At 43.8% G+C, this 27,793-nt stretch overlaps 1 protein-coding gene across 1 annotated transcript in view; it reads right to left on the bottom strand.

The window, feature by feature from the left end:
- The window catches only part of LOC139055482 (uncharacterized), a 98,625-nt gene extending 74,182 nt beyond the window's left edge, over positions 1–24,443 (bottom strand). The window contains exon 1 of the mRNA XM_070532998.1: positions 24,425–24,443. Coding sequence (XP_070389099.1) covers positions 24,425–24,428 — 4 coding nt within the window. The 5' untranslated portion in view covers positions 24,429–24,443. The remainder of the gene's footprint in view (positions 1–24,424) is intronic.
- Between the last annotated feature and the right edge of the window lie 3,350 nt (positions 24,444–27,793).

The following is a 27,793-nucleotide window of genomic DNA, read 5'->3' as shown; positions in this document are numbered from 1 at the left end:
ACTGGGACCAACTGGTCCCAGCTGGTTCCAGCTGGTTCTTAACAGGTTCCTGGTGAGAGTAAAGTCGACCAGATGGAAGCCTACTGGGCCCTGTTGGGGCTTGACTGGAACCAAGTGGTCACAGACGGGGATCAGCTGGTTCCAGCTAGCTTTTAACTGGTTTTTCGTGGGAGGGAAGTGGGACCAGCTGGGAGCCTACTGAGACCAATTGGGGCTTGACTGGAACCAAGTGGTCCCAGTTGGGGGCTGACTAGGACCACATAGGCTCCAACTGGCAGGCCAGTGAAGCCAGTTGGAGGGCACACTAATATATATATATAGGTCAAATCAGAGGCCAATTTGGGCGAGTTAATGTGCATGCATGCCACTTTGATAAGACATGGAAATTGGCTCAAGAAGCCTGGGTATAGCATTTGAATATATTTGCTTCGATGCTTAGTCGTTCATGGAGCCACACCAACATGCCCAGACAGTAATATATTCTACGCAGGAAAAATTAACCACTTCCTACCGATACAGTGTAATATGTATCGACAACTAGATCTTGAGACAATTTTTGTGAAGGCGGCCTGCGAAAATGGTGTACGGAATATGTCATCTCCCAACTGATTTATGACGACGCTAACTTCTCAAACAAATAAATGCCTCATTCTGGTTATCTGGAGTTCTTAATAATGTGCACCCCAAGCTCAGTACGAGTATTTTCACCTCCTAGCCTCTAAAGATGTAGCTACCACAGCCAGTAATCGAACTTACAGCCACAAACATGCAGTAACAGAGGGCTCTGTGGCAATTAATAGCCACAGAGCCCCTATGGCAGGTCTATTATACTTTTCAGCTGTTTCACAATGCAGCCAATCTTCAGGCTTTTTGACTCTGCTGGTATAAAAGAGGACACGCGCCCTTTACATTATGATTAAATGGCGTAAATAAGAGCGATCACAATGAATATATCTACAATGCACAATAAGTACAAATCATGAGTAATATTTCACTGGAATAATTGTTTGTTAGAACAAATTCTATATAAAAACAAAGAACAGAAAGGCGTGGGCATTTATTTTATTCATATTTATTTATTTACCAATACTGCTATCGTATGTCATTGGGCCATTGCAAGAGTGGTACAGAAGGTTTCGCATAGAACTATACTATTAGGAACGTACATGATTACAAATGTGAGTGAAAAAAATTAACACAGAAAACAGTGCAGTATCATTCGGAAAATACATGATTAGGTAATTCTCGCACAAAGTGATCAACAGACATACGCAATGTGCCATCTAAATTGTTCCATAGCTCAACAGTGAAAGGAAAAAGAGAACATTTGAAGCAGTCTAAAAACGGCATAAATGACATGATGTTAAGCGGGTTTGTATGGCGAGTGACACGTGCTGAAGAACTGGTGAAAGAAAAGGGGGCATCAACATAAATACGCCTGTTGACGATCTCCTGTAGAAGAATAATGCGATCGCATCTGCGTCTGTGTTGGAGTGTGTCAAGTGATTAGGTGCGGGCTTGAACTGTGGGCATCATTAAAAGCTCCAAATTTTGTGAGTTAAATATTGGGGAGAATTTTAGTTACCACACTCAAAGATTCCACTTGTTCTCTTGCGTATCTAGATGATTATGATTGATAGTTTTTAAAGGCACATAGGCTACTATGATCATACAGCGCCAGAGTAGGTGAGTATCCAGAGAATTTGCGCACATACAAGCACATACACCAGAGTTCCATTACATAAAGGTGCTCTAAAGCACTTGACTAGCATAGTGGGTAAATCTTCACACACACACACACACACACACACACACACACACACACATATATATATATATATATATATATATATATATATATATATATATATATATATATATATATATATAAAGTGTATGTATTGTCGCCAGCTGCATACAGTGGCAACGTCGGAAACGCCCAACCACTACCCCATCTGGTCTCCTTCAACCTGTGCCGCCTCCCAGCTCACCCTTTCGGCAAGTTGGAATTTATTTATTTATTTAATTACAGTACCCTCAGTAAATATATACATTATATACATATTATTGATCTGTTAGGCCCTTTTCCAAAGTCATCCAAGGGGAACCGCTGGATAACTGCCTGCGCCGACTATTTCAGACGCTATTGCGAGACGGCGGCTATACAATGCCACCGAAGTGTCGCTATACAATGCCACCGAAGTGTCGCTCTTCTTACTTTACGCTATTGTTCTGCGACATGGAGCGCCTGGTGTTATCATAAGCGACCGGGGACGTCAATTTACGGCGGATATTGTGGAAGAGCTCGTGCGTATGTGTAATTCGCACCTTAGGCACTCGACGCCGTATCATCCGCAAACGAACGGCCTCACTGAGCGCACTAATCGAACAATCACCAATATGCTTTCCATGTATGTTGCGTCCGATCACAAGAATTGGGATGAAGTTCTACCGTTTATTACTTACGCCTATAACACCGCCAAGCACGAGACAACCGGCTACAGTCCCTTCTTCCTTCTATATGCTCGGCCGCCCCGGTATACGCTCGACACTGTCCTCCCTTTTTACCACCACGACAATCCTACGGTCGCCTATAGGCTATGCCTCGCTGAAGAGGCTCGGAGACTTGCGCGTCTGCGGACTTTAGCATCACAAGAAAACTCCAAAGCCCGCTATGACGCACGACATCCGCCTGTTACATATCACCCTGGTGATCTCGTTTGGCTTTGGACTCCCACAAGGAAGCCCGGTTTGTGCCAAAAGCTTCTGGCAAACTACGATGGACCGTATATTGTCATCGACAAAGTCAGCGACGTGAACTATACTCTCGCGCGCCTCACGAACACTGGTAGACGTTCTGCTAGGACACAAGTCGCGCATGTCGCACGGTTGAAATCATGCACGCCACGACAAGCTAGTTGACTCGTCCAGTGGGCTTTGTCTGCGAGGAGAGGTATATGTTACGTCCAAGGGCGTAAAAGGGAAGCGGGGATCAAGAGAAGAGAAGAGAAAAACGAAGACTGCGCAGCGGCCATTCCTGTTGCTCGTAGCCTGCCATTCCTGCTCTCGCACGCCTAAATAAACCCCTTTTCCCTGCGCTTGTATCAATATATATATATATATATATATATATATATATATATATATATATATATATATATATATATATATATATATATATATATATATATATATATATATATATATATATATATATATATATATCCAAACTAACAATGCAGTGACAACTGCTCTGGTGTACAATTCCAAGAATTTGTATAAATGCACTAGTCAACTACACTGGCCTGTTTCCGTAATGTCAATGCAGAGATGACTTCATACAATATCAGTGCCTGTCGAGAACTATGTTTCAGAATGCAAAGGCATAGAGGGCAGTTGCCATGGGGTTTGGTGGCTGGAGCTCATAATGAACTCTCAAACTGTCACTGAGAATAGCTTTAGACAACAATGATGTCACGAATTCCTCAGATAAATGTTATTTGCTGTAAAAGCTTTGTGTGGTGATGTCTTTTAATTCCAAGCACATGTGACAACGTTATTAAAGGGTGTTGCAGGGCCTCTGCAGAAATAATTATTCCTTTCAACTTATGTTTATATTTCATCACCTGTATTTAAATAGCGCTTTAAAAGCAAGTGGTGCAAAAAAAATTGATTGCTCAATCTCCATGTATAGACATGCAACGATGCAAGCCTTTACCTCAACGACATGGCTGGACTGCACACTTTGGGCCTTGTGAATATGGGAAGCTTTAGTTTGACTTGTGTGAAATTTTTCACATACCGCAAAAACTCTATCTTTGCCAGCGATGTATTTAAACCCAAGGATGTGAGAAATTATTACACATGCCCCTGAAGGAAGCATTGCAGAAGTGCAGTCTGTTTTGCTTGGTGTTTTATACTGTTTTTTGTGAAAAACATATCGAGACACTGCAACTTTGTCATGTTCCACAATAGGACCGAGTATCATGAAGCCAATTTGATTCATTACCAAATTTAAAACTGGCTGCAATACTTTTCGTGGCTTGCCAATCAAAAAACCAACTGCCCCACATTTTGCAGCATTCCCTTTGGTTAGAAATTCTCTAATCCGAGGGAGAGTTCATGCTTTAAGACTAGCGAAATAGCTGGCCATCAACAGCCGTTCCACAATTTGGATTGGCTCGCCTTTTGCAGATGTGGCTAGCTCCTTCACATGCCCAATTTTTTATTCGAATGCAAAGCTGGACTGTGACCAAAGTGGTCCCTGCAGAGGCAAGTGCAGAAGTTGGTGTACCTTAAATGTCATTCCGTTTTCTCCATAAAGAAATTGCACACCTACTACAAAATTCACTTGTAGGCTAGCACTCTCACTGACATCAGTGCTGCTAACATTGTCCATTAGCAGTAGGGACATTGCTTAACAAACACGGTGAAGTGCCGAACATAATCGATAGGCAAAATGCCATCTAAACAAGGCAGTGAACAACCGCAACAGCTACTGCTGCCACTCTGCCGCATTCCAATACATCCGCAAGGAAACGGTACGCTGGAGTCTGAAACACAATGGTGGCTTGATGTTGCACAGCCACTTGTCTACAGCGCTGAGCAGTGCTGGCCTCCCAATTTAGTAGGGCTGGCCCACACTGGAGAGCCACAGTTCGGTCAACTGGCGTGCAACTCCTAGCAACACACAATGCATGTAATGCATGTAGACGATATCAAAATGTGGCATATTCATTAATGGAGTGGAACCCTTTATGCCTTGAACAATTGTCCCTGTGCGTGCTGCTGTCTTCATGGCATCAACGGTTCCTTCCATTGTTCTGTCTGGCACTGGCTCGTCGATTGTATACCTAATGGTTCCTATTCCAAAAGAAAACAACACAGGTGTTCAAATCAGCAGGCCAATAATCCTACATGTTAATGACAAATTCTCGACTGTGCTTCAATATTCAAGCTGATGTACATAGCAGCTTTTATGCGGCTGCTCTTCCCTTATCGATGAAGGAAAGTAAACTTGACTTGAAAATGGCTACAGCAAGACGGCGATACTTTATTGGAAGCAGCAGATGAAAAATAATATTGTGAAGCAGCATGTTAGGCATTGCTATACAAACAATAAATATTTCTGCAAGTATTATACTGTAATTATGTACTGTTCTATTACAACACATCGAAATTAAATCAGCATACGATCAGAATCTATATATGAAGATTCTTCATGCACTGGGCTTTACCTGCCCTGCATCTGTATAATTACCACACTAAAGCTTTCTCATGCGAGAGGCACAAAATTTGCTTACCAGCTATGACAAACCCAGGATGCAAGCACCAGCTACAGCCAAAATGTCCATTGAACTGGCGCATATTTTGCATTATTGCCCTTGCTGGGGCATCAGCACAACACATGAAGGGGTGGACCTACAAAGCAATGAAAGCAATGTTATCGAGATTTAAATAAAGGGCACCACAAATCGAAATAAGCCATGTGAATTTTGACATTCGCTGCAGTCTGAATAAGAAACGGCGTGTTGTCTTCCAGGTTTAGAACTTATAGAAAGATGCTTTTGTAAAAATGTAAAACACATCTGAATAATTTATGTGCCACACGAAATGCCCTTCTGCATTTCCTTACCACAAGCCCCAGCAGTGCATTCAAGTGTACATTCAAGAGGTAGAATGATATCACACTTGCCAAATGTGACTGACAAGAAACAGCTAAAGTATACTTCTGTAGCGCCCATCGACGTCACTACGCACGGACGCTAAAGGTCGGTACTGCAAAAGATGAGGAAAATAAAGTTAGGCGGTGCGTGCTCATGGCGCAAGCACGGCACGCACTAGTCCGTTCTAAGAGCCTGCTACACTGGTCCTATAGTTGCCCTACACTGGTCCTATAGAGAGAGGTTGCGCTCCGCTGCAACCTCTCGGTTCGCAACACTATTGCAATTATGAAATCCAGAAATCCAGGCTGACTGGCGTGACAGCAGTGCTACTTATGTACTGTGGCCAAGAAAAAATTGGGAAAAGTGGGATTGGTTATGACGTTTTTGAAAATGACAAACAATGTTGCACTGCGATAAAAAAAAATGACGCCATGTGAATTCAACCGCACCTTAATTAAAACACTTATCACAGTTGTCATGCACAGGTTTGTCGAGTCGGAAATAGAGGACAGTTGCACAAATCAGGGTGCATTAGTGCAGATGCAATGCTTTGTTAGTGTGCAGTAAGCTTTATATTATGTAAAAGAAAAGAAAATACAAACTAGGTGGCCAAAAATCTGGTGTCAGGCTTTACTCCCTCAGGTTTTGTTACTGAAAGTCACATGCACTCACAAAACCTGCATATATATCATTTCCCATGAATTATTTGACATCGAAACAATGTCACCACGTTTGAATGAGCACTTCTTGTTTTTAATGCTGTACATACCTTCGATGAGATGGAGTTTGTGCTATTCGTCCAGGCGATGCCGCCCTGCATGAGGTCCTCCATTTCTTGAACAAAACTGCCCAATCGCAGTCCCATGTCAGGATGCGACTGCTCATACCATAGCGTGGTGGTGAAAACATGTTTGCTGCGGGTATGTGGTGCCAGTTCATTGACTGTCACCTGAACTGGCCAAATAGAGTTCTTTGAAGATTTAAACAGTGGGCTTCCGTCGGATTTAACGGTCAGACTAAGGTCATACTTGTTTAATTTCTGGCGCATGGCTCGGTAGGCTTTGCCCTCCGTTATGCCCAGCATTTCATTTGTTACGCTACTTTTGTAGCGGTCTTCGATCACCCTTTCTCGGAGGGCAAGAGCAATTTCTTGTGTAGAAAATGGGGACGCCAACTGTTCGCGCAACGGGAGGCTGACAAAGAAATGTCCGTCACGTATAATCCCTCACCCGCAGTACCCTTTAGTGACACTTCAGCTGCCCCGAGTCCCATTTCGCTCATCCAGGGGTCCCGACGTCTCAGCTACGAGAGACTTACAATCGCTGCAATAAAAATGAAGCTTGGCGGCGTCGATGCTGATACCACCGTTTTTTTGAACAGAAACTTTGTCACCGGTAAATCACACCTTGGCAAGACATATCCAAGTAACCTCTGCAGTGCTTCCACCGCTTTCCATGGAAGCGTGTATTCGATCGCGAAGTTCACAGTGCTAACAAGTCGTCAGGACTCAGCTTCGGCTCCTCCTCCTGGGCTGGTTCTGGCGGCAGCGCGCCGCAAGAACTTGGTTCACTCTCATCGCGCGAAGGCGATGCTGAAGGCACGTCAGAATCTTCGTCAGACTCCAAATGCGCGGGGTTGCAAGTCGCTGAAGAGACGGAACATGCGTGATCTTGAACGGCAGCCTGCTGCGTCGCTGTGTGTGCAGTCTGCGGCAAAGACTGAATATCAAGTAACCTTTTTCTTGTAGTGTAGGGAAGGTCTGGGACATCCCCCCAGTATCGAGATATCCATTCCGGGGCCTCATTTGAATACACACAATGTCGCGCGCACACTATCCACCACGAATTATAACCTGTTGTGTCATAGTCATAGAATAAAGAACCAAGGCCACCCACTAAGCTGTGGTTAGGCTTGGCTGGCTGATTTAAAACACGATGACCATGTCATGTTATTTCGCGTCGACAAACAAACTCCTGAAAAATCTTTGAGCGTGCTGAAATTAAATTCACAGTTATAAAATTGGAGAATAAACTGCAAGAAGTGCACTCATGTTTGCTCATTCTTTTTGTATTCGTATAAAAATCCGATCCGATCCACCATATAGACGAGAAAACCATGGCCAGGCGGCGCTACTGCGCCTCCTGACAACAGCGCCCCAATGTGGAAACGCCAAGCAGCGCGGTCGCGTCGTGGCGCAGTCTCCGCTTTATTTACGTTGTGCCGTCCGCGCTTCTTTTTTTTTATTCACATACCCTAAAGGCCCTTTACAGGCATTACATAGGGGGTTAAAAAGTACAATAATGTGATCATATTGCGTAAGACAATGAACAAATAGAAAAGCATAAACAAACATGCGCTCAGGAAAACAGGGAACATAAAAAAGCAAGTGTTTGAGAAGATGCACACATGTGGACCACAATGCTCAAGACAATGAAAAAAAAATACACTTCTGATAATCTATTAAGGACCAGCACAGAATAAGCACTTCAGTTTGTTTACAAATGCGTCGTAATTATTTTCGGAAACGATTTCTGCAGGTAGTTTATTCCAATGATAAATGGCAAGGAACAATGGTGAATGACGCATAAGTTTGGTGTAAGCTATCTTGGGTTCCACTTTGAGGCAGTGGTCTAATCGGGGGAAAATGCGATGTGCTGGTTTGATATGAGATTCTGTGAACGTTGAAGGATTGTGATAAAGCTTGTGAAAGTGACATAGCAGGGTGACAAGTCTTCGCTTTTCAAGTGAGCTTAAATTTAGAGATGATTTAATATCTGTGATGCTGGAGTAGCGAGCGTATGTCCTTGTGATAAACCTAGAAGCCTTATTTTGAAGCGATTCCAGTTTATCGGCAAGATAAGCTTGATGCGGATTCCAGATGAAACTGGCATATTCTAGTTGAGATCTGACTAAAGTTGTGTAAGCTAAGAGTTTGGTTGCCTGATTTGCAAAGTACAAGTTACGCCTAATGAAACCGAGGGTTTTGGATGCTTTGGTGGTTATATATTCAATGTGTTTGTGCCATGTCAAATCAGAAGTAATGTGGACACCTAGGTATTTGCTCGTTCTCACGGCGCTCCGTTTTCGACGGCGGCAGATCACCTGCTGGCGCAACAGCGATGCAAAGATTGCCATGCGGTTTCATGAAAGTTGCCGACGCCGACACCTTTTTTTCGTGGCGGCAACCTCACGATAGGGGAGCGTCTGCTTCCGAACGTGTACGGCGTTGAACAAATTGTGGACGGTGATGTGAGAGTGAAAGCCAAGTGCGTGTCACAGGTGTCCGACAAGATCGTAGACGACGTCGAGTTAGAGGTACGCACCATGTTCAGAAATTTAGCCACTTTTATTTCAATTACAACATAAGTCACACTGGCAGCAGGAACTTCTGTTGTCATACTACTCGATGACTGCAGATCCATTGGGCTGCTTCTTCACGGTTCCGTCACTTCACGAAGGCTTGTTGTGGAGTCTGTTTCACACGTGTCTTGCCGCTGCTCAAGAGCTGCGTCGCTGCAGTAGGAAAGCACATCTCCCGGTGGTGCTGACTGCTGAGAAGACTGTTGTGATTGCCATTGGTCTGTTTGGCAGCGCTTCCACCTGCATCGCATATGAATGAAACATTATGTGTGCCTATTTGTTGCGGGGATTAAATTACTCCCAATAATACGTTTGCAAAGGTAACGTTCCTGTGATTGTGTGCATATATTATTATACAAGAGTGGTACCACTACAAGTTATGATACTTGCACACTTAGATACTTAGAAAGCATGGGCAAACAACAAACATAACGCGCACGTCTCGAGCGGCTGCTTTCCGATCTGCCGCTTCCCGACGCACGCGACGACCGCGGCTTGCATTAAATACGGTCTGCTACCACACAAAAGTATCGCGCGGCCCCTTTCGTTACCTGCACAACTAGTAATTGAAGTTGCAGGGTTTGGAAAAGGGAAATAATTCTCTTGAGCTCGTCCATGCCGATCGCGAGGGAAGGCACAGTGCAATCAAATAAATTCGGGGTTTTAAGTGCCAAAACCACGCCAAAACCACGAAATCATTATGAGGCCCGCTGTAATGGGGAGTCTCGGGAATAATTTTAACCTGTGGGGGTTCTTTAACGTGCACAAAAATTAAAGCACACAGTAACAAGGGTTTTCTTGCATTTTGCCCCTATCGAAATGCGGCCGCCGTGGCTGGGAATCGAGCACGCGTCGTAGAGCGTTGCGGCGCAGCACACATGCATTTACCGCTAACAAACGACGGATGCCACCACAATGCAGCAACGCGACACGACTAAACAAACGGCCGTGCACTAAAAACAGCCATATGACTATACCGCTTTCAAGATATTACACGCGAATGCGAAAGCATGAGACTTACTTGACTCGGCGCACTGCAGCTATCCATGCTTGTCTTCTGTCCTTCTCGTACCACTTCCCAGGAAATCTGTAGAACTTCACGGGCGGCGTAGGACCTTTCGTGTTTTCGAGGCTGCTGTGGCAATCAACAACACATCAGTATTGCGTGCCACCTTTCCTGGCTGAAGAGGTCGCACTCGGCATGGCAAAAACCACGCGCACGAGCGCTCCCGCCGTACAGAACACGGGCGCGCGCTAGCGCAGCGACGACCCTCGAAACTTCCATCTGTCCGCTAGGGGAGCATTCGGCGCTGGTGCCGTACGGGCAAACTTTAGGTTGCCTCGTCTATAGCCGCCGCAACGCATTTCACAACGTGCGTCGGTGCGCCGTGTAGCTCTTCTTTAGTATTACGATATGTTTGCGCTAGTGAAGTTTCTGAAAGAATTCAACAAGAACCGGCTGTACGTTATGACTGCCAGTTCGATTTTGGACTTTCATCCTCACAGCACAGAGGATTTTAACAACAGGACTGTCTACTCGGTATTCTGGGTTGACGAAGAGAACCACGAGAATACACGGGCCTACGATGCCCAATTTCTGCTCTTGGCCGGTAAGTTTGCACACGTGGAGCTTGCACGCACGTGCTCGCACCTTGCTCAAATTAAGCGTTTAAATTTGTTTACAAAAGATGAAGCGCTAACAGAGACAGCACACTAAGAAAGAACAATGACAAGACAAGCGCCTAGTATTGTTTCACCTATTCAAAGCTGTGAACCATCTAGCCCCACAACTTGTTCTACCGCAGACTTGTTTAAATTGTAGACCATGAACTACTGGCATGTAATACAGATGTAATGTGAAAAACACGAAAATAATTTTTGCAATAGCAGGTGATTTCGAATGAGCAATCGTGTACGAACGCCTTCGTGCAGTACATGAAACGTATGGCGAGTGGTGTGGCCAGCCACAAGCGCATATGCGTTTTGGAAATTAATCAGCAAAATATTGAGGTAATGCACGAGGCAATTAATTTGACTGAGCCGGCACATACAGCCAACGTCCTAATTAAGCAAGGTAATTTATTTTCTTCGCGTGCAGTCAAAACGCACGTTAGAAAAGAGTTGCCGTATTATGTCAATCCATGGACACGTTACCATCTTCACGTTGTGCAATTACACTAAATTATTCACAACTATATGAGCAATTGTACAGGCAGTGCGGCGGAGTACGTGAGCGCGGCCTAACGTTCTTTCTACGCTTGTGTAGGAACCCCCAGACCCAAGGGACCTGGGGCCGAATCTTATAACGGTTCGGAATACGAACCGTTCGCTTCGTCGCTTACGTCACTAGATGTGCCACTCCCAAGCCGGCGGTGGAAGAAGGGGAGGACGCGACCAATAGATGAGAGGGTGCCACCTCTGAAGTGTACGTCATTATATGAAGAGCTAATCGAGGAATTGCAGAATGTTTACGCTTGCTAAATAAATGTAAAATATAAATTTAATATTATACGCCAAGTTCTGAAGTATAAACGTGTGGTGCCGGGCGTTTACGCAATGCAGAAGTAATTTATTAATGTCATTCTCTTTTATTCTCAGCCGACAGGCGGTATCGCAAGCGTAAATGAGTTGGCAGAGCGCAGCGCTATATCGTCTGCTACCAGGAGCTCGCAGGATGCACGCAACAGGAACGCACTGCTACTTCTCAAGTAGCGAGCGCGACAAAACCGTGAACTGGTTCCTATAGGGACACCTTTACTAGCCGACTATATCAATTTTCCATCTTTTTTCGCCCTTCGTCATCGGCTCGGACATGACTCGCTCGCCGCCGCGCTGCCGCTGTCCCTGCGATAAGCCCCACGGCGCGTCGCGTGATAAAAGCAATGGAACTTGAAATCGAACATTACAATACACGGGCCCTGCATTGCCTGCGCGAAGTCAAATCGAATATTGTGGTACTGACGGTGCGCGCTGTGCCGTAAAATTGAGTAACAAAGTGCGGCACTCCCGAACCAGAGAAAAAAAGGCAGCCAAATAAGAGATCTCCACAATATCTTCCCGTCCTGACTGTATAGTTTTATCAGCCGAACGATGGAAGTGCTGAACCACCCTAGGTTGAACCCTTCTGACTGCTGAACGGCGATCTGCAAGCTATTCACGCTGGCGATAGCACTGAGAATTCGATCTCACCATGCAAATATCTCCTTGGCATTGGCTTTGAAGCTGAGGTCACGGGAAAGCTGACCCAGCCCTTCAGCCGGCCAACACAGTAATTGCGAGAGCAACTTTGTGGACGGTGTCGGCAGCAGAGATCTAGGTCATTCCGATGAATGCTTCCCGTCCGACCCACCTCTGGGAGCTGCAGGCCAGTGGCGATGAACCGCAGCGCGCAATATTCCTTCCTCTGCGTGGAATGGCCACTCGTACGCTTGCACCTGAGTCCCCTACATTTGATAGCGTAGCCTGCAAAAGGTTTACTTAGAAAGCCAGCAAGGGCGGTGCAACTCATTATCCGTCACTTCTTCGAACGCGTATCGCGCTTCCAGCCGTGGTCGACACCGAAAGAGGAACGCCAAGCAGACGACGAAGGCAAGTATAGCCTCCGAAGCAACCAACGCACGCGCGCGCGACGCCCTCGCGTCTCCGGGGTCGCGCGACCGGCGCGCGCGGCCAGGATCACAAGCCAAAGCCAAGCCACAGCAACGGAACCCAAAGCGGACTACCCCTTCGCCGGTTCCTACGACCGGTTCGCTTTGAAGATGACTGACAGATGCGTGACGTATTCGAAAATTGCGATACCGCCCCGATGCCTCTGACGACCTGTGACGTAATAAAAATTTTGGCCAATCAGGTGAGGCCAAAGGAACGGTTCCCCAACCGAACCGTTATAAGATTCGGCCCCTGAATGTCGCTTCCTTAGCTTCGGATGCTTCCATCTTCGGCGCCCTTATCGACATGGTGCACCGAAGATGATTCGGTGTGAGCGCCCATGGCTACACAGTCCATGCTGCGAGTGCGTCATCGTGGGGGCAGCCAATCCAGGCGGGCGACACCGGGCGACTACGCGTAAAGCCCGTTTATAGCCCGACGTTATCGGCGCGCGGGCGAGCGTCGTTCGCGGACAGTCACGCTACGTCGGTTGCGAGGCGCCAGCCGAGATGCCATCCCCTCTATACTTCAACGCGCGCGCCGTAGGCTGCTATCTTCGGAGCATGCGCAGAAGGTTCGCCAAGTCGCGCGCCCTCCGCAAAAGCCGTCTGCGGAGTTGTGTTGGCGCCTTTTTCTTCGCGCGCAATACATTGTGGTGCGAGAGTTCCGCCGACTCCGACGCGCATGCCAACGCGCGAATGGCTCAGGAGCCATATCAGTGCCGGGCCCGTCGGGCCACGTCGGAAGCCGCCGGTTACGTTGGCTAGGGTCGTTCTCGCCAACGTAGCGTGCGCGCGCGCGGGCATTACGTCGGACTATACACGGCCCTTAAACGGCCCTTTAAAAAGCCAACGCCGATTGTGAACGAGCGCAGGCCGGCGGAGTACGTGAGCGCGGCATAACGCGCTTTCTTCGCTTGTGCACGTGAGAGCAGCGTTTCAAAACTATTTCTGTGTTTGATTTTACGATGGGGGCGAAATGCGAAAGCACCCGTGTGCTTAGATTTAGGTGCACGTTATAGAACCCCAGGTGGTCAAAATTTCCGGAGTCCTCTACTACGGCGTGCCTCATAATCAGAAAGTGGCTTTGGCACGTAAAACCCCAAATATTATTATATTATTAATGTTTGATTTTAAATTCTGCTCCGACGGACTGCACAAAGTTGTGTTCACAATGTCTAACAATGATTGCCTCGCGTGCCTGAAAGCTATTGCGCCTGATAGCCAGTGCCTTCGTTGCAGCGATTGTGATAACCGTTATCATGCCGGTGTCACAAAGACTAACCTAAAAAGCATGTCAGTTGAAACGATCCGTATTTGGTTATGTCCCACATGTGCAAATCACAAAACACGATTGACGAACGCTGGAGACGGGGCTGGCTCTCAGCGTAAGAACCTAATGGCAGACAGTGAGCAACCATCTTCGGTTGGCGTCATGTCGAAACTAGACACTATGCCGCACCGTTTTGATGAGCTCGAAAGAAAACAGGAGGAGCAGCTGGCTAAACATGATACCACTAATGGAAAACTAGAGGAGCAAGCACTAACAATACAGAGCACAGAAGAATCACTCAATTTGCTGTCTTCTAAATATGATGAAGTGCTCGAAACTCTTGAAACCCAGAATCAAGAAGTAAAAAAGCTCAAGAAAAAAACTACGGTCATGGAAGCTCAGCTGTTAGCAAAGGACACTAGACTTTGTCAACTGTAAATGGAGGTGAATAGGATGGAATCCTATTCAAGACGTTATAATTTGGAGATACATGGGGTCAAGTGCCATGAGAGCGAAGACTTGAGAGCTGTTATAAATTCAATTGCAGGGAGACTCGAACTCTCCATTTCCAGCAATGGGGAAGTCCAAGCAGTGCACAGGATTAAAGGCAAAGCAGATGCTGAGGCTCCCATGCTAGTCCTTTTCACCAAGAGGAACAAGAGAAAAGTGGCTTGCGAAACGAAACACGCTCAAACATGAGAACGTTTACATAAATGAAAATATGACACCTCTATCCAAGAAGCTTCAGTGGATGGCAAAGCGCCTAGCAACTGAAAAACACCAGAAATATCTTTGGGTGCGAAACGGTCGTACATTTCTTAAGAAAATTGAAGGTGCCCCTGTTATTCTTGTTGAGAACGAAACGGATCTACGCAAGATAACGGGTTGACTGAGTGTGTGCATTCATTTTCTCAATAGATGAAGATATCCCGGGAATTCGTGTCAGTTGAATCTTGCATAAGTTTTGATCTTATCCATGTGAATGTGAGAAGTATTCACAAGAATTGGAACATGCTACAAATGTACTTGGAGAATGTTTTAACTTTCCTGGAGGTCCAATTATTAACGGAGATCAATGTCAGTGAGTTTTATTGCTCTCTTTCTAATATACAGAGCTATCAATCGTATGCCTTGAGCAGAGAGGGCAAACGTGGTGGAAGAGTGCTGGTATTTGTGAAAAACTGCTGGTTTTGTGAATGCTTGAAAGTTGAATTTGTTGAAGTGTAAGTTATAGCGCTTTATCTTTCAAAAAATGAAGAGGAATTGTTTATGCGGTTTACAGACCTCCTAGCAAGAATATTGCAGTTTTTTAGAGGTGCTCACTAGATTCCTTAAGAAGTATGGAGTAAATAAACATGTGATTCCCGCGGGAGATTTAAATATTGAAATTTCGGTAACTAATAAGGTAGGCGTAAGTGAGTACTTAACCTTGTTGGCCAGTTTTGGCTTAGAGAATAAAATTCAGGGCTACACGCGAGAAGGACTTCTAGGAAGTAAATTTACACAGACGTGCATTGACCATATCAGTACAAGTGTAACGCAACAGGAAACATTCGGCTGTATTAATAAAGAAAAAGTGACTGATCATTATTGTGCTTCACTTACGTTGTTAAAGGATAGTAAAATGGCGGCACAGGAAAGACCCGCAGAAAGGCTTGTAATTTACAATGAAAAAGTAGATCAACCAATTAAGTTGTATGACTAGAATTCCTTGTTGCAGCACAATCACCTATATGCTTACGAACTTCTTGTAGAGCAACTAAAATCAATTTACAATAACTCGAAAACTAAGGTGAGGATGAAAGGGCGAAATAAGGCAAGTCATTGGATAAACAAGGAAATTATTGAGCTATCCTACATCAAGAGTAAACTGTTAAGCAGGCGCAATGAGAACCCTCATGACTTTGTACTAAGGGAACAATTCAGGCAACTGCGAAATAAAATTACAGCAAAAATACGACTGGCAAAAAAACAGTACCAGCTAAATAAATTCTCGTCATGCAGTAGGGATGTCAAAAAAACATGGCAATTAGTGCAACCCATAATAGGAAAATCATCCAAGAAAAGCATTGGTGATGTTTTAGAACAGGCCTTTACGGATACAAACAAGGTAGAATTGGCCACTGAGTTCAATAGGCACTTTGTAGGATTTGTTACTTTCTTGTGTATGCAGGGAAGGAAAATGGCGAACGCTACTGCAGTTGCTTCGAGCATTCATTCAGCTTACATGCCTACAATCATTCAGACCGAATTATGGGATGCGTTGAAAACAATGCCAATAACAAGATCACCAGGTTATGATAGTGTTAGGATAAGGAATCTCATACTGAATTTTGACACTTAAAACCATATTACCTTTGATTATCAACGAAACGTTAATAACTGGGCAAATTCACACGTACATGAAAATAAGTGTAATAAGACCATTCCACAAAAAAGGCTCCAAAAAGGAGTATAATAATTATCGGCCAATCGTAATTTTGTCCTCCCTCGCTTGTATCATGGTGAAAGTTATACATGTTAGCATGCCATCATTTCTTGATCAGTACCATCTACTAAATGCAGCCCAATATGGTTTCCGCAAGGACAAAAGTACGGTAAACCTACTAGAGGATTTTCATGACCTAGTCTGCAATGAAATAGACACCAATAACATTGTTTTTACGCTTTCTATTAATTTGAAAAACCCTTGGATACTAATAAACACAACCTAATACTAGATAAACTCGACAATATTGGTTTCAGAGGTCCGTACATGTCGTTCTTTAAAGGTTATTTTGCTGATCGAGCCCAACGTGTCCAACTAGGCAGATTACACAGCTCAATTTTGAACGTTTCGAGAGCTGTTCCTCAGGGCTCAACTTCAGGACCCATATTATTTAATATTTACGTCAATAATATGACCTGTCTTCCATTGAACTCACAACTGTTCTTATACGCGGATGATACTGCCCTGACTATACCAAGTGAAACTTATGAAGAAGCCTCCGACAGGATGCAACAGGATGTGCATCTTTTGATAGAATTGTTAAACGCTAATCAGATTTTTACTAATACTACAGAAACCTGACTTTGTTTTCATAGCGCATATAAAGTGTTTAGAGCATTATCAAATGTGTACCTTCATGAGAGGAACTGTACGTGCTGTTCATGCCCACCTTTGGAACTTAAATCAAATTTTAAATATCTTGGTAACACATTTAACGAAAAACTGTCGTGGAACTTACATATTGCCGAGTTAGCCAAACGTTTACGCCTAATGTGTGCTTATATATATGCTCTACGATCTATTTGAGATGCATCGGTTAGAAGAATGGTATATAAAGGATTGGGAGAGTCCATATTACGATACGGAATAACAATTTACGGAACCACATATTTATATAAATTAAACCCACTAAGCAGCATAGTGAACATAATTGCAACCAACCTCATCTGCGGGACTAACTTCACGATAAGTCAGCCAGAGACAGTATGCAATATTTTGGCATGCTACCTGTACTCAAGCAATTTATTTTTGACGTATTATACGAGAATTTCTTTCGCAGCTCCTTTAAAATCTGCAACATTAATGTACGGCCTCTCCCTCATTCTGAAAAGTGTCATACCCCACATCTTCAGCACTTATGGCAAAAGAACCCGCACCTACTATGTTCCTTATTACTTTAATAAAATACGTACCCTCCCGAGCGTTACCGGATTAAAAGTCCTTAAGATGTTTCCTCGACTTTCGTTGAACGATAATATAGACTGAGGTAATTTACTGTTTGCCATGTTCTTAATGTTTTCGTTTCGTGTACGAAAGTGTGCACGGTGGAAAATTTGCTATCATTTGTTCTGTTGGTTCTTGTGTTTGTTTGTTTGTTTGTTTGTTTGTTTGTTTGTTTGTTTGTTTGTTTGTTTGTTTGTTTGTTTGTTTGTTTGTTCTTATGTCACACAAGCATATTTAGGTAATTTTATTTCTCTTCTTTTTCTACTGTGTGCTTCATGGGCTTAACCTGGTTGGCCAGCTCTGCACACAAGCGGCAACGCTTATGCAGGCTGGAACACGTTTCACGAATTGAAATGAATAAAATATATTATTATTATTAATAATGCTTGCTCTAATGTCACACTGTTTTGGCAGGCAGCTTGATTCCATAATTATACTACTTATGCCTGCATTTAATTGATACTACTGCTTCAGGGGCGTAGCCAGGGGGGGGGGCTTATGGGGCTTCAGCCCCCCCCGAAATTTTTTCGTGCTGTCCATGCATCGCCGACCAAAGCGACCCCCGGCGCCGGAAATCACCCTGGATTTTGTCTAGAATGTCTTTTTGACGCTCGAAAAGACAACTCGGGCTGGATTTCGTGGCAACGCCCATACACCGGCAGTCACATAACGCCAAGCAGTCCCATCCGAGCACAAAGTTTGAAGGGCACTTTGATTGTGAGCGGGCTCACCACGACATCTCACTGAGGCCACGGAATCTATGGAGCGCGGATATCCATTGCGAAACTTTATAGGTATAAATCTCATAAGCTCTTGATGTGAAATGTGCATTGACATTTCCAAAGTTGTGCTTTAAATTTTCAATTGCGGAACTTTGTGAGTTTATTGTTGTTATAAACATTTGACGCCAAAGGTCCGTTGACTTTTCTAAAGTCTTACATCGGAACATACAACGAGACAAGCCAAATCAACACACTAGCAGACGAGTTGACAAAGCACGCAGCGACGTCCAATGAGACGATGCGTTGGGGTGGTTCATTTGTGCCGTCATGTCACATAAAAAATGTCACCATTTTTTTTCAACCTACGCCAGAACATCCATGTCAAGACACTAAAGCCAGCCAAAGTAACTACGTTCTTATTTATTTTTTCTACTTTGACTTTTATTCGCCGAGGACACATTGAGCCCCTTCAATTTTTTTTTTTGTTCTCGCTACCCTACCCGCGGGCTGCCAGAGCGAGCCAGAGCGCATATGTTTTTCTCGGATGGCCCCGACCACCGCGCGGTGCACTTCGGTGGGCGTTCGGTTTGCTCTGGCTGAGTGGATTTTCACCTGACAGAGTTTTGGAAGATTTCTGGATAGCAGGCGAGAAAAAAAAAACAATGGTCGCTCGCCGCCAGCACTGTGGGGACTCTAAGGATTGCATCGCGTTCCTTGAGCGGAACCTTTCCGGAAAGTCTTGTTTCGCCGGTGTAGGATACTGAGCAGTATGCGTATGGTTCTCAGTGGGCCAATCGTCTCATGTTTTCTTCGGTATTAATTCCGTAGCCCCATTAGGTGCCCGATGTAGGCATTCGATTCTGGCCAACATAGTTTCCTATGCGTTCTTTTTTTCATTTCGGTGCCTCCGCCCCACAGAAAAAAAATTAATTGTTGCGGCGCAGCGAATTGTCGCATGGTGAAAGTTCGATTTTGATACTTCTTTTGCGGAAAGTAATGGGCGACGGCACGCTTCAGTTTCCGGATACGTTTATTATATCATTGCGAAAGCAATTATATGGACACTCCAGGCTCATTCCTGCCGTCGCCGTCGCCCTCATGTTTCGTATAAAGTCCAAGGGTGATCAAATCGTGACCCCGCGCTGCATTCTGTATGTGCGAGTGAAAGCGTAGGAGGGGAGGTGGAATGGGTGAGCCGACTGTGGTGGCTCAGTCTTGTGTGCGCAAAGGAGAAAAGCGGGGAGCAAGCGCGCCGCCTTCCGTCGCGCGCAATACATCGGAGGGAGTGGATGGAATGGGGGCGCAATCTAGGATTCTGTGAATCTATGATTGTGCAACATGTTTATTTGCCTTGTTTCACGCATTACATACAGTTACTTTTTCTTACATACATAGACTCATTGGAGACTTATACGTATACTTAAATATCTTGTTGCGAGGTTTTGTGTATACATGCAGTGAACTTTGTTTCCAGTGATACTTTTTTGTCCTTTATCAAGCCGTATTTTCGCATTTGTATATCCCATTGTATCTGCATTTCTAATGTACAAGGGCGAGTCAAATGAAAGTGCGCCTACCCTAACCTCGCAATAATGGTTCGGTTCATACGGTTCATACTGCGAGGCATGCGCGTAGGAGAACGGCATGTCTCATTTACGCAGGTGTGAAGATAACTGTTCTTTAATGCTCTCATACACTGGGTTGAATATGGTTGCGTCACATAATGGACACTTCAAAAGTTGAACAGCTCGGTGTCGCGAAGTTTTTGACAGCTAAAGGTGTTTCCAAAACAGAAATTAATCGCCGTATGGCTGCCGTTTACGTTGAACACGGCATTTCATTGACCACTGTGAAGCGTTGGAGCAAACGGTTTAAAGGACGTTGTAAAGACATTCCAAGACCGGGCCAAAACCATCGTGCAATCACCCCCCACACAATTTCAAAGGTTCATGGGCTGATGAAACAAGAACGGAGGATAAGCATCGATGAACTGGCAGACCGTCTGAACATCAGTCACGGTTCGGTTCACGCCATAATTCATGAGCTTCTCGGTTATCGGCTCTTTGGTGCGCAATGGATCCCCATGATTTTGATCCATCGAGAGAAGACGGAGAAGTTTCGCGCTGCCTTGACTCATCTGATCGGGTATCACAATGAGGATAACGACTTCTTCTTTGCATTTGTGATCGGGGACGAACCTTGGTGCCACTACTACGAGCCTGAAACACGGCGGCAAAGCTTACAGTGGAAACATTCGAATTTACCAAGCCCAAAGAACGCAAAGGCCATCATTTCCGCTGGAAAGGTGTTGTTGACTTCTTTTTGGTCGTTAGGGTCCATTACTGATAGAATTTGCTAAATCTTGAGAGGCTATCAATTATTTCCGATATTGTGAAACGCCAGAACAGCAGTCGCAATCAAGAACGAACAACGTGGAAAATTGACGAGTGGGGTCATCTTGTTCCACGACAATGCCTGTCCCCACGTCGCTTATGGCGTTAATACAAAACTGGCAAAGTTAAAGTGGAAAAAGCTGCAGCATCCGCCATACAGCTCAGACCTGTCACCTTGCGACTTCTACATTTTGGGGCAACCGAAAAAACAGCTCAAGGGAACCAGATACAGACTTTTTGAAGCAGCAACCCAAGGAGTTTTATAAGACGGGAATCACGCGACTCGTTAGTCAATGGGACAAATGTCTAAATTCTAATGAAGACTACTTTTAAATAAAGTACCCCGTTGTTGGCTCACATTCATTTGACTTACCCTCGTATATCTTGCAGAATTCCTGCTTTTTATACGTGCCCTCTGTTGCGACTATGATTTCGGTGCAATTACTCACGATACACGACCGGTGACAGCTGCTCCTGCGTAATACATTAAAACAAATTACAGCGTCATTGAGATTTTTCACTTGCCATTGCATATATACAAGAATGTAAGCACGGTTCTTGAATGAAAAAGTTTCGTTAACATATTTGTCCTCAACTTGTTCAGTTCATTGCCTTTTAATTTTTCATATCAGTGGCATGCACTGCTTTCCTGGTTTTGAACTGATATAGTTCTAAAGTTCGTGTGATATTTTCTTTACTTAAATAGACAAAAATATGGAAGCATTGATATCAGTTATTTTGGGCAAAATTTTTGGCACGTACGAGTATATTCTTTTATGAAAAAATACATATTGTATTGTTTTGACTGTGCGTAGCGTTAAAGAATTCGTTTGCAGCATCTTTGGCAATGACAATGCAGTTATTATTCATGGATTTGATCCCTTGACAAATTGTTTAAGAGGAAGCCTTAGCTCGGGCCCAATCCGATGCGGCCTATTCAAATACTTGTAAAACGCAGAAACGCTTTTCTTAGAAAATCCTGCTAATCGCTTTTGTTGAAATTCGTTGTATTTGAGAGAGAAAGCTAAATCCTAGTTCTGTTGGAAACAACTTCGATTTAGGGCCTGAATTTTGTTTAAAATATTTTGAAAAATTAGAAAGTTTGAAAAAAGAGAAGCACGACGTTTACAAACTAATAGCTATGCATGAAGAACAGACGTTGTGGTTCTGTAAACGGCATCTATTATAACAGTCAAAGCGGACAAGTTTGGTATCTGAATTTGTATCTTACGTGAATTGGTTACGTGGTGTACAAGGGTTCTGCACAAGCCATATTTCCACAATACTAATTTTTTTTTGAGATTCATGTGTAACATATTCATTTTGTCCGCTCTAGATGTACTATTAGATCCAATTCACAGAATTGTGATATCATTTTTCATTGTTGAGTCACGGAGTTTTAAACATGATAGTTTCGTTTTCTGAAAATTTTTGATTTGGCCAATTTTTAATAAATAATTGACCCCCTAAATGAAAAATTCGAAACCAGTAGTCACTAGAATTAAACTTTTTCTTTTAAATGCAACAAACCTCCTCAAATTTGGTGAAGTGGTTGCAGGGAAAAACGGATTCTCCTTCTACATGTATTTAAATAGGAGCACCCGAGCTAAAGCTTCCTCGAACAAAATTTCTGGCTACGCCACTGGCCCCATTTATATATATATATATATATATATATATATATATATATATATATATATATATATATATATATATATATATATATATATATGAGGCCAGTGGCGTAGCCCCCCCCCCGAACAAAATTTCTGGCTACGCCACTGTACTGCTTTCATCTTACTATTCATCTCACCACCTTTATACGCCGTGCTCAGAATCCCGGGAGGAGTTGGAAAATAAGAAGTCAAGCAATAGAGTTCCCATGCCAAAAATATACATGGAAGACGACACTGATGATGAAAGGCATATTGCCAAGAAGCAAGACAAGCAGGTACGCAAGCATTCTGTCATGAGCTTAGGGTGCAGTTTCCTATTATCTCGTGACCTAAAGCTTTACCAACTCAGTATTTTTTACTGCTTCTTATTAGGTATCACAAAAGCGCAAAATTGTGCAAGCAAATGCAAAAACTGCAAGCTATAATATAATTCAGGCAAAGCATCTGCAAAATGCAAAAAACAGGGGTGAACCATGCAGCCAGCCAGCCCAATCAGCAAAGCCATGTAAGTGTGTTTGTATCCACTGCATATATTTCCAATTCATTATCTTCGAATTGATTCAATTTTTCAGAGCCCCAAATCCCATCGGGAGTGCAACAGCTCATCATCTGAGGATGAATCTCTGATATCTGAGTCAGAGATGCAGAAAGAGATAACTAAAACACTGTGGAAAGAGAAAGCACATAAATTAGAAAAAGAAGATCAAATCCTGCTGGAACATGTGGCATCGCTCCAGCGGTCCCTCGAAAGCAAAATATGTTAAGGTAAGCGTAATCACCTTGGCTTGAACACACTGAATAATACATACTGCGAGGAGTGTGTAAAAGACACGCGCTGCAATAATTGCACATACTTTGACACAAGTATGTTCACAGTGTGTTAATTATCGGCTGTGCATTAAGTATATGGGTATAATTGGCATATACGCATGCACAGGCGCCGACAAAAGTGGTATTTACTGTACATGCTGCCAAAGGTAGCATATACAGTACCTTTGGTAGCATATACAGTAACTCTACGGCAAACTGCATCGCAACGCCATCTACAGGCAGCATCTGGGATCGAGACAGCCAATGGGTGCCCTTTGTTATCTGCGGGCATGTCGATCCCAGATGCCGCCTGTAGATAGCGTCGCGATGCAGTGTGCTGCTGCTCCGGCTCCCGCTTCGTGAAGTATACCACTTTTGTCGGCGCCTGTACATTTTGTTTCAGTGAAAGCTTCTTTTCGGAGATTGGACCATAGCAAGAACCATAGGAAGAACTTACCTTCCATTGGAAGGTAAGTTCTTCCATTTACCAAACTAGTTGAAATGCTAAAAGCCAACATTCCTTATCAGATACATGCCATATTGCTGAATTGTTTTAGTAGTTTTAATGATCAACTGTGTGTTACGTGTTATGCTAATATTTAAACTCGTCTGTTATAGTGGAAGGCATTCATGCCAAGCTGGAGCACGATGCCAAAGGCCATGGCAGGATGGGTGAGCTGTTTCATTTCCTCTATACTTCTGGGACCATTTCTGGAATACTTATCTTATTTCAAAGAACTCTGTTTTCTTTGAACTGTTCTACTAAATGCTTTACTGTAGTTCATTCCAGAACAAGCCATTTGCACCAAGCAACGTTAGTACTTGGAGAGCTGTGGTTTGACAGAAAAGATCTCTTTTCTTCTCTTTGTGTGATTATAGCCCTAATTACTGGGTAGATAAACTTTTTATAGTGACCTAAAGTTGTGATATCTAACCACTATAATTTGCCGCTTTTTCTGCAGAAGCAGATCACGTAGTGCAAAGTCCAATGACAGAGGGCAAGTACTTTCAGTTCCTCTCACATTCAGCTAAAAGCATTTTTAGGCAAATAAATTTTCAGTAAACTATTCGCCGAGATTTGTACCTGTGTCATATGGGCACTATCGAGCCAAAAGCTTTTTAAAAATTATTCTGAAGAAAGGTAGAGAACGTATAAACACATTACCCATTGCAGAGGCTCCAGTGGCTATGGAATTCTGCTGCTGAGCACAAGTTCACAGCTTCGACTCCCGGCCATAGTGGTCGCTTTCCAATTCGGACAGTAAAAATGCTCGTGTACCGTGCTTCGACTGCACGATAAATAACGGCCATGTGACCAAAATTAATCCAGAGCCCTCCACTACTACAGCATCCGTCATGGCGCACTCTGCAGTTAGGGGCCCTTAACACTTGCGTCCCCCTAACCTAGAGCTCCCTTTTAAACCTTGCAATTGTAAGTATTTTTGAACACATAAGTTTAATAGGGTGATTATTTAATTACCTAGCATGCACTCTGGGATTACAGATGATGGCTGGCGTTTTTATAACGACAATGCCCAGGGGGGTGACGCACCTGGCATACTGAGTGCGTTCTTTTATTCTCATTCTCTCTGAACAATGCTTTCGTGAATGCGAAAATATTAGCATCATTTAGACTGGTCTAGCGAACTCCATTGGGCTCATTTAATCCTGATTATGCTGCTATTTGCTGTGTGACAAGTGCATTTGCTGTACTCTTACCTGAGTGCCCACATGCACTTTGTATCTAACAAATGAATGCAAACGCCTTGAGCCACCCATACCACCATTCATAAAGCAACTGATCCAGTGTTTCATTTTTATGCCTAAGTGATTACCAGAATATTTTTCTCTAATCTCTAAATCGTGTATAGCTCAGCTTCTTTCTTATAGCAGCCATGCTCTTCACATGTGTCGAATGTAATATAATTGTGTCTAGTTAGCATTATTTCAATGCTAAGCTTGTTTTAAAACACTTACTTGCACACACAGTAGTATTAAAGGTGTCGCAAAGATTTGACTGTTTTTATTTTTATCTCGTGCCTGACAAAAACTTTGTACACCTCCCTGATGGATCAGTGAGTACCAGTACACACTATTTTCGCATTCCTTTTCATGTTTAGTGGTTCAACAGGTAATATCGGCATGCTAGCCTTTCAAACAGCCCATAAGGTTGTGACTGTCATAACGATATGTAAAATATGGATGCTGCCTAAACCAGTATTCGCCCATTTTGTATGGTAGTAGTTTTCATTTTACTTATGATTATATTGAAGTTTATTCCCTGATGTTTCAGTCACTGGAATGACAAACCACAGTTGCTTAGTGGCTATAATGTTGGGCGTGCTAAGCACGAGGTTGTGGGATCGAATCCCGGCCACGGCGGCCGCATTTCAGTAGGGGCGAAGTGCGAAAACACCCGTGTACTTAGATTTAGGTGCACGTTAAGGAACACCAGGTGGTCCAAATTATTCTGGAGTCCCCCACTAAATCGTGGTTTTGGAACGTAAAGCCTCATAATTAATTTTTTAGTCACTGAAACTGAAGGTTGGTGGGCATGTCGAAGAACATGATTTTTGATGAGCAAACCCTGCTTTCCTTATTCAGTCAATGAAAGCACACACAACCCAGCCGCATTTTACATCCTTCCTATCAGAACTTTTATTTCTGTTCTCTCAGTGCTCTAAAAACTACATAACTGCACAAATTTAGATAAAACAACTGGTTGCAGAATCTATCCAGGGAGATCCTTCTTTTCGAACAATATGAGTATGGATGTTTCTGGTTGCTTTCAGTTTCGTTTCGCAAAAGGTGTGATCGTTTCTGCAAGCCAAGCAGCGAAAGTATTAAACAAAAAAAAAACCAACGCTTGTATGCAGACACCGCTCAAGCGATATGGGGCACAGATGGCCTTGCAAACAGGAGTGTGAGTGGCATTGCTGCACCCAAGTAAAGAGCGGCTGGAGAGCTGCCGAAGCAGCCACTTATCCCTACAGAAGTGAACGTTGTGACAGGTATAATGGCAATATTTCCTTTTATATAGATTCCTGTAACCTTGAAATGTCTATAACAGCACATTCTCTATAAAAATCTTAATTTTATTGACATTTTGCCAACATTATTAAACGTTCTGCACTGCTGTGCTATTTTATTATTTTTTTTTGCAGCCGCAGTCCGCTATCAGGGCCAGTTGAAAGGAGAAGACCTGACTGCAACTGCGGCCTCAAAACAAAACTCCTGTCCGAGAACATCCAAGACGTGAGAAAATCTCACAAGCGACTGGCACTATCCAAGGGAATAGAAAAGGTCGATCCGTATGATGTTAATAAATAAACTTTACGAAAGAAGTGGCCTAATTTCCCTTGTTTAGCAGGAGCTCTGAATGCAAGGCTGCCAATGGGCACCTTGAATGTATGGAGCTGCCGCCAATAATAGTGCTCACTGGTTCCAGCTGGTCCCAGTGGGGGCTGGGACCACTACCAACTGGGAATTTCACCATAAGCCAGTTCAATGGAGACCGGTTGGGAATCAAGGGGGACCACACGGGATATTTTCCCCTGGGTAGCACTCGTTTGGATGATTCTTTCTTGAAAAAAAGAGTTGTCAAAACAGAAAAAAAAGCTGCCGTTACTGAATTTTCATAACTCTCCATATCGAAATTCTGTGCTGTAAACGAATTTTCTCAGAGCTAGAAATCCAACGCGAACGCTTAAAGCGCCCCGCACCGCTTTGCTATGCGTGCATTCACTCTGCGAAAGGTCACCTGCTGCCATCTGCTACGCTCAAGCGTTGTAGGCGGCACCACGGTCGAGGAGGGAGAGCAAGATAGAGGAAAAACGACGAGGAGTGAAGGCGGATAGTGTCGCTACTTCACGAAGTTCCAGGGGTTTTAATAGGCGAAGACAAATCTCCAGGACTGAAAGTCCCCACATTTCACTCCCGCATCCCCTGCTCCAGACGCATGCGCATAAGTTACCGGACGCTCCTCTTGTAGGCGTCGTAAGGTGGCGCCACTTCACCACGGGCTCAATGAAAGCCGCATTGTAGGGCGGCTCGGCGAGCTTGGCAGTCAAGAACACCTCAGCCATACTAGCTAAACAATCAAAGCACTACAGTTTCCTCTAGTATTTATTTGCAGGAAACAACAGTGACCGTGCGAGTCGTGGCGTTATGTAAATAATATAGGGCTGCGCGAATATTCGAAATTTAGGATAAGATTCGAATAACCCTTTGTTATTGAATTGGTATTGAACTTTTAAAATGTAACCCACTATACGGAATTGTCGAATATTCGTTTCTGTTATAATCCTATAATTAGAAATAACAGTTGATCCAGGGTAGACGGAGAAGCGCCGATGGAAGTGGTCATTCAGTCGTTTATTTTTTATTTATTTTTATTATTATTTATTTTTTTATTTACAGTACCCTCAGGGCCCAGAAAGGCGTTACAGAGGGGGTGGGTACAATAATAGTAATAATAATAATAATAAATACATGCTCAAACAATTATTAGTATTAAGGTGATAACTTCAAAACA

The sequence above is a fragment of the Dermacentor albipictus genome, chromosome 2 (assembly GCF_038994185.2).
Source record: "Dermacentor albipictus isolate Rhodes 1998 colony chromosome 2, USDA_Dalb.pri_finalv2, whole genome shotgun sequence".
NCBI classification, from domain to species: domain Eukaryota; kingdom Metazoa; phylum Arthropoda; class Arachnida; order Ixodida; family Ixodidae; genus Dermacentor; species Dermacentor albipictus.
The sequence above is the reverse complement of the archived record's forward strand: the minus strand, read 5'-3'. Positions and strand labels throughout refer to the sequence as shown.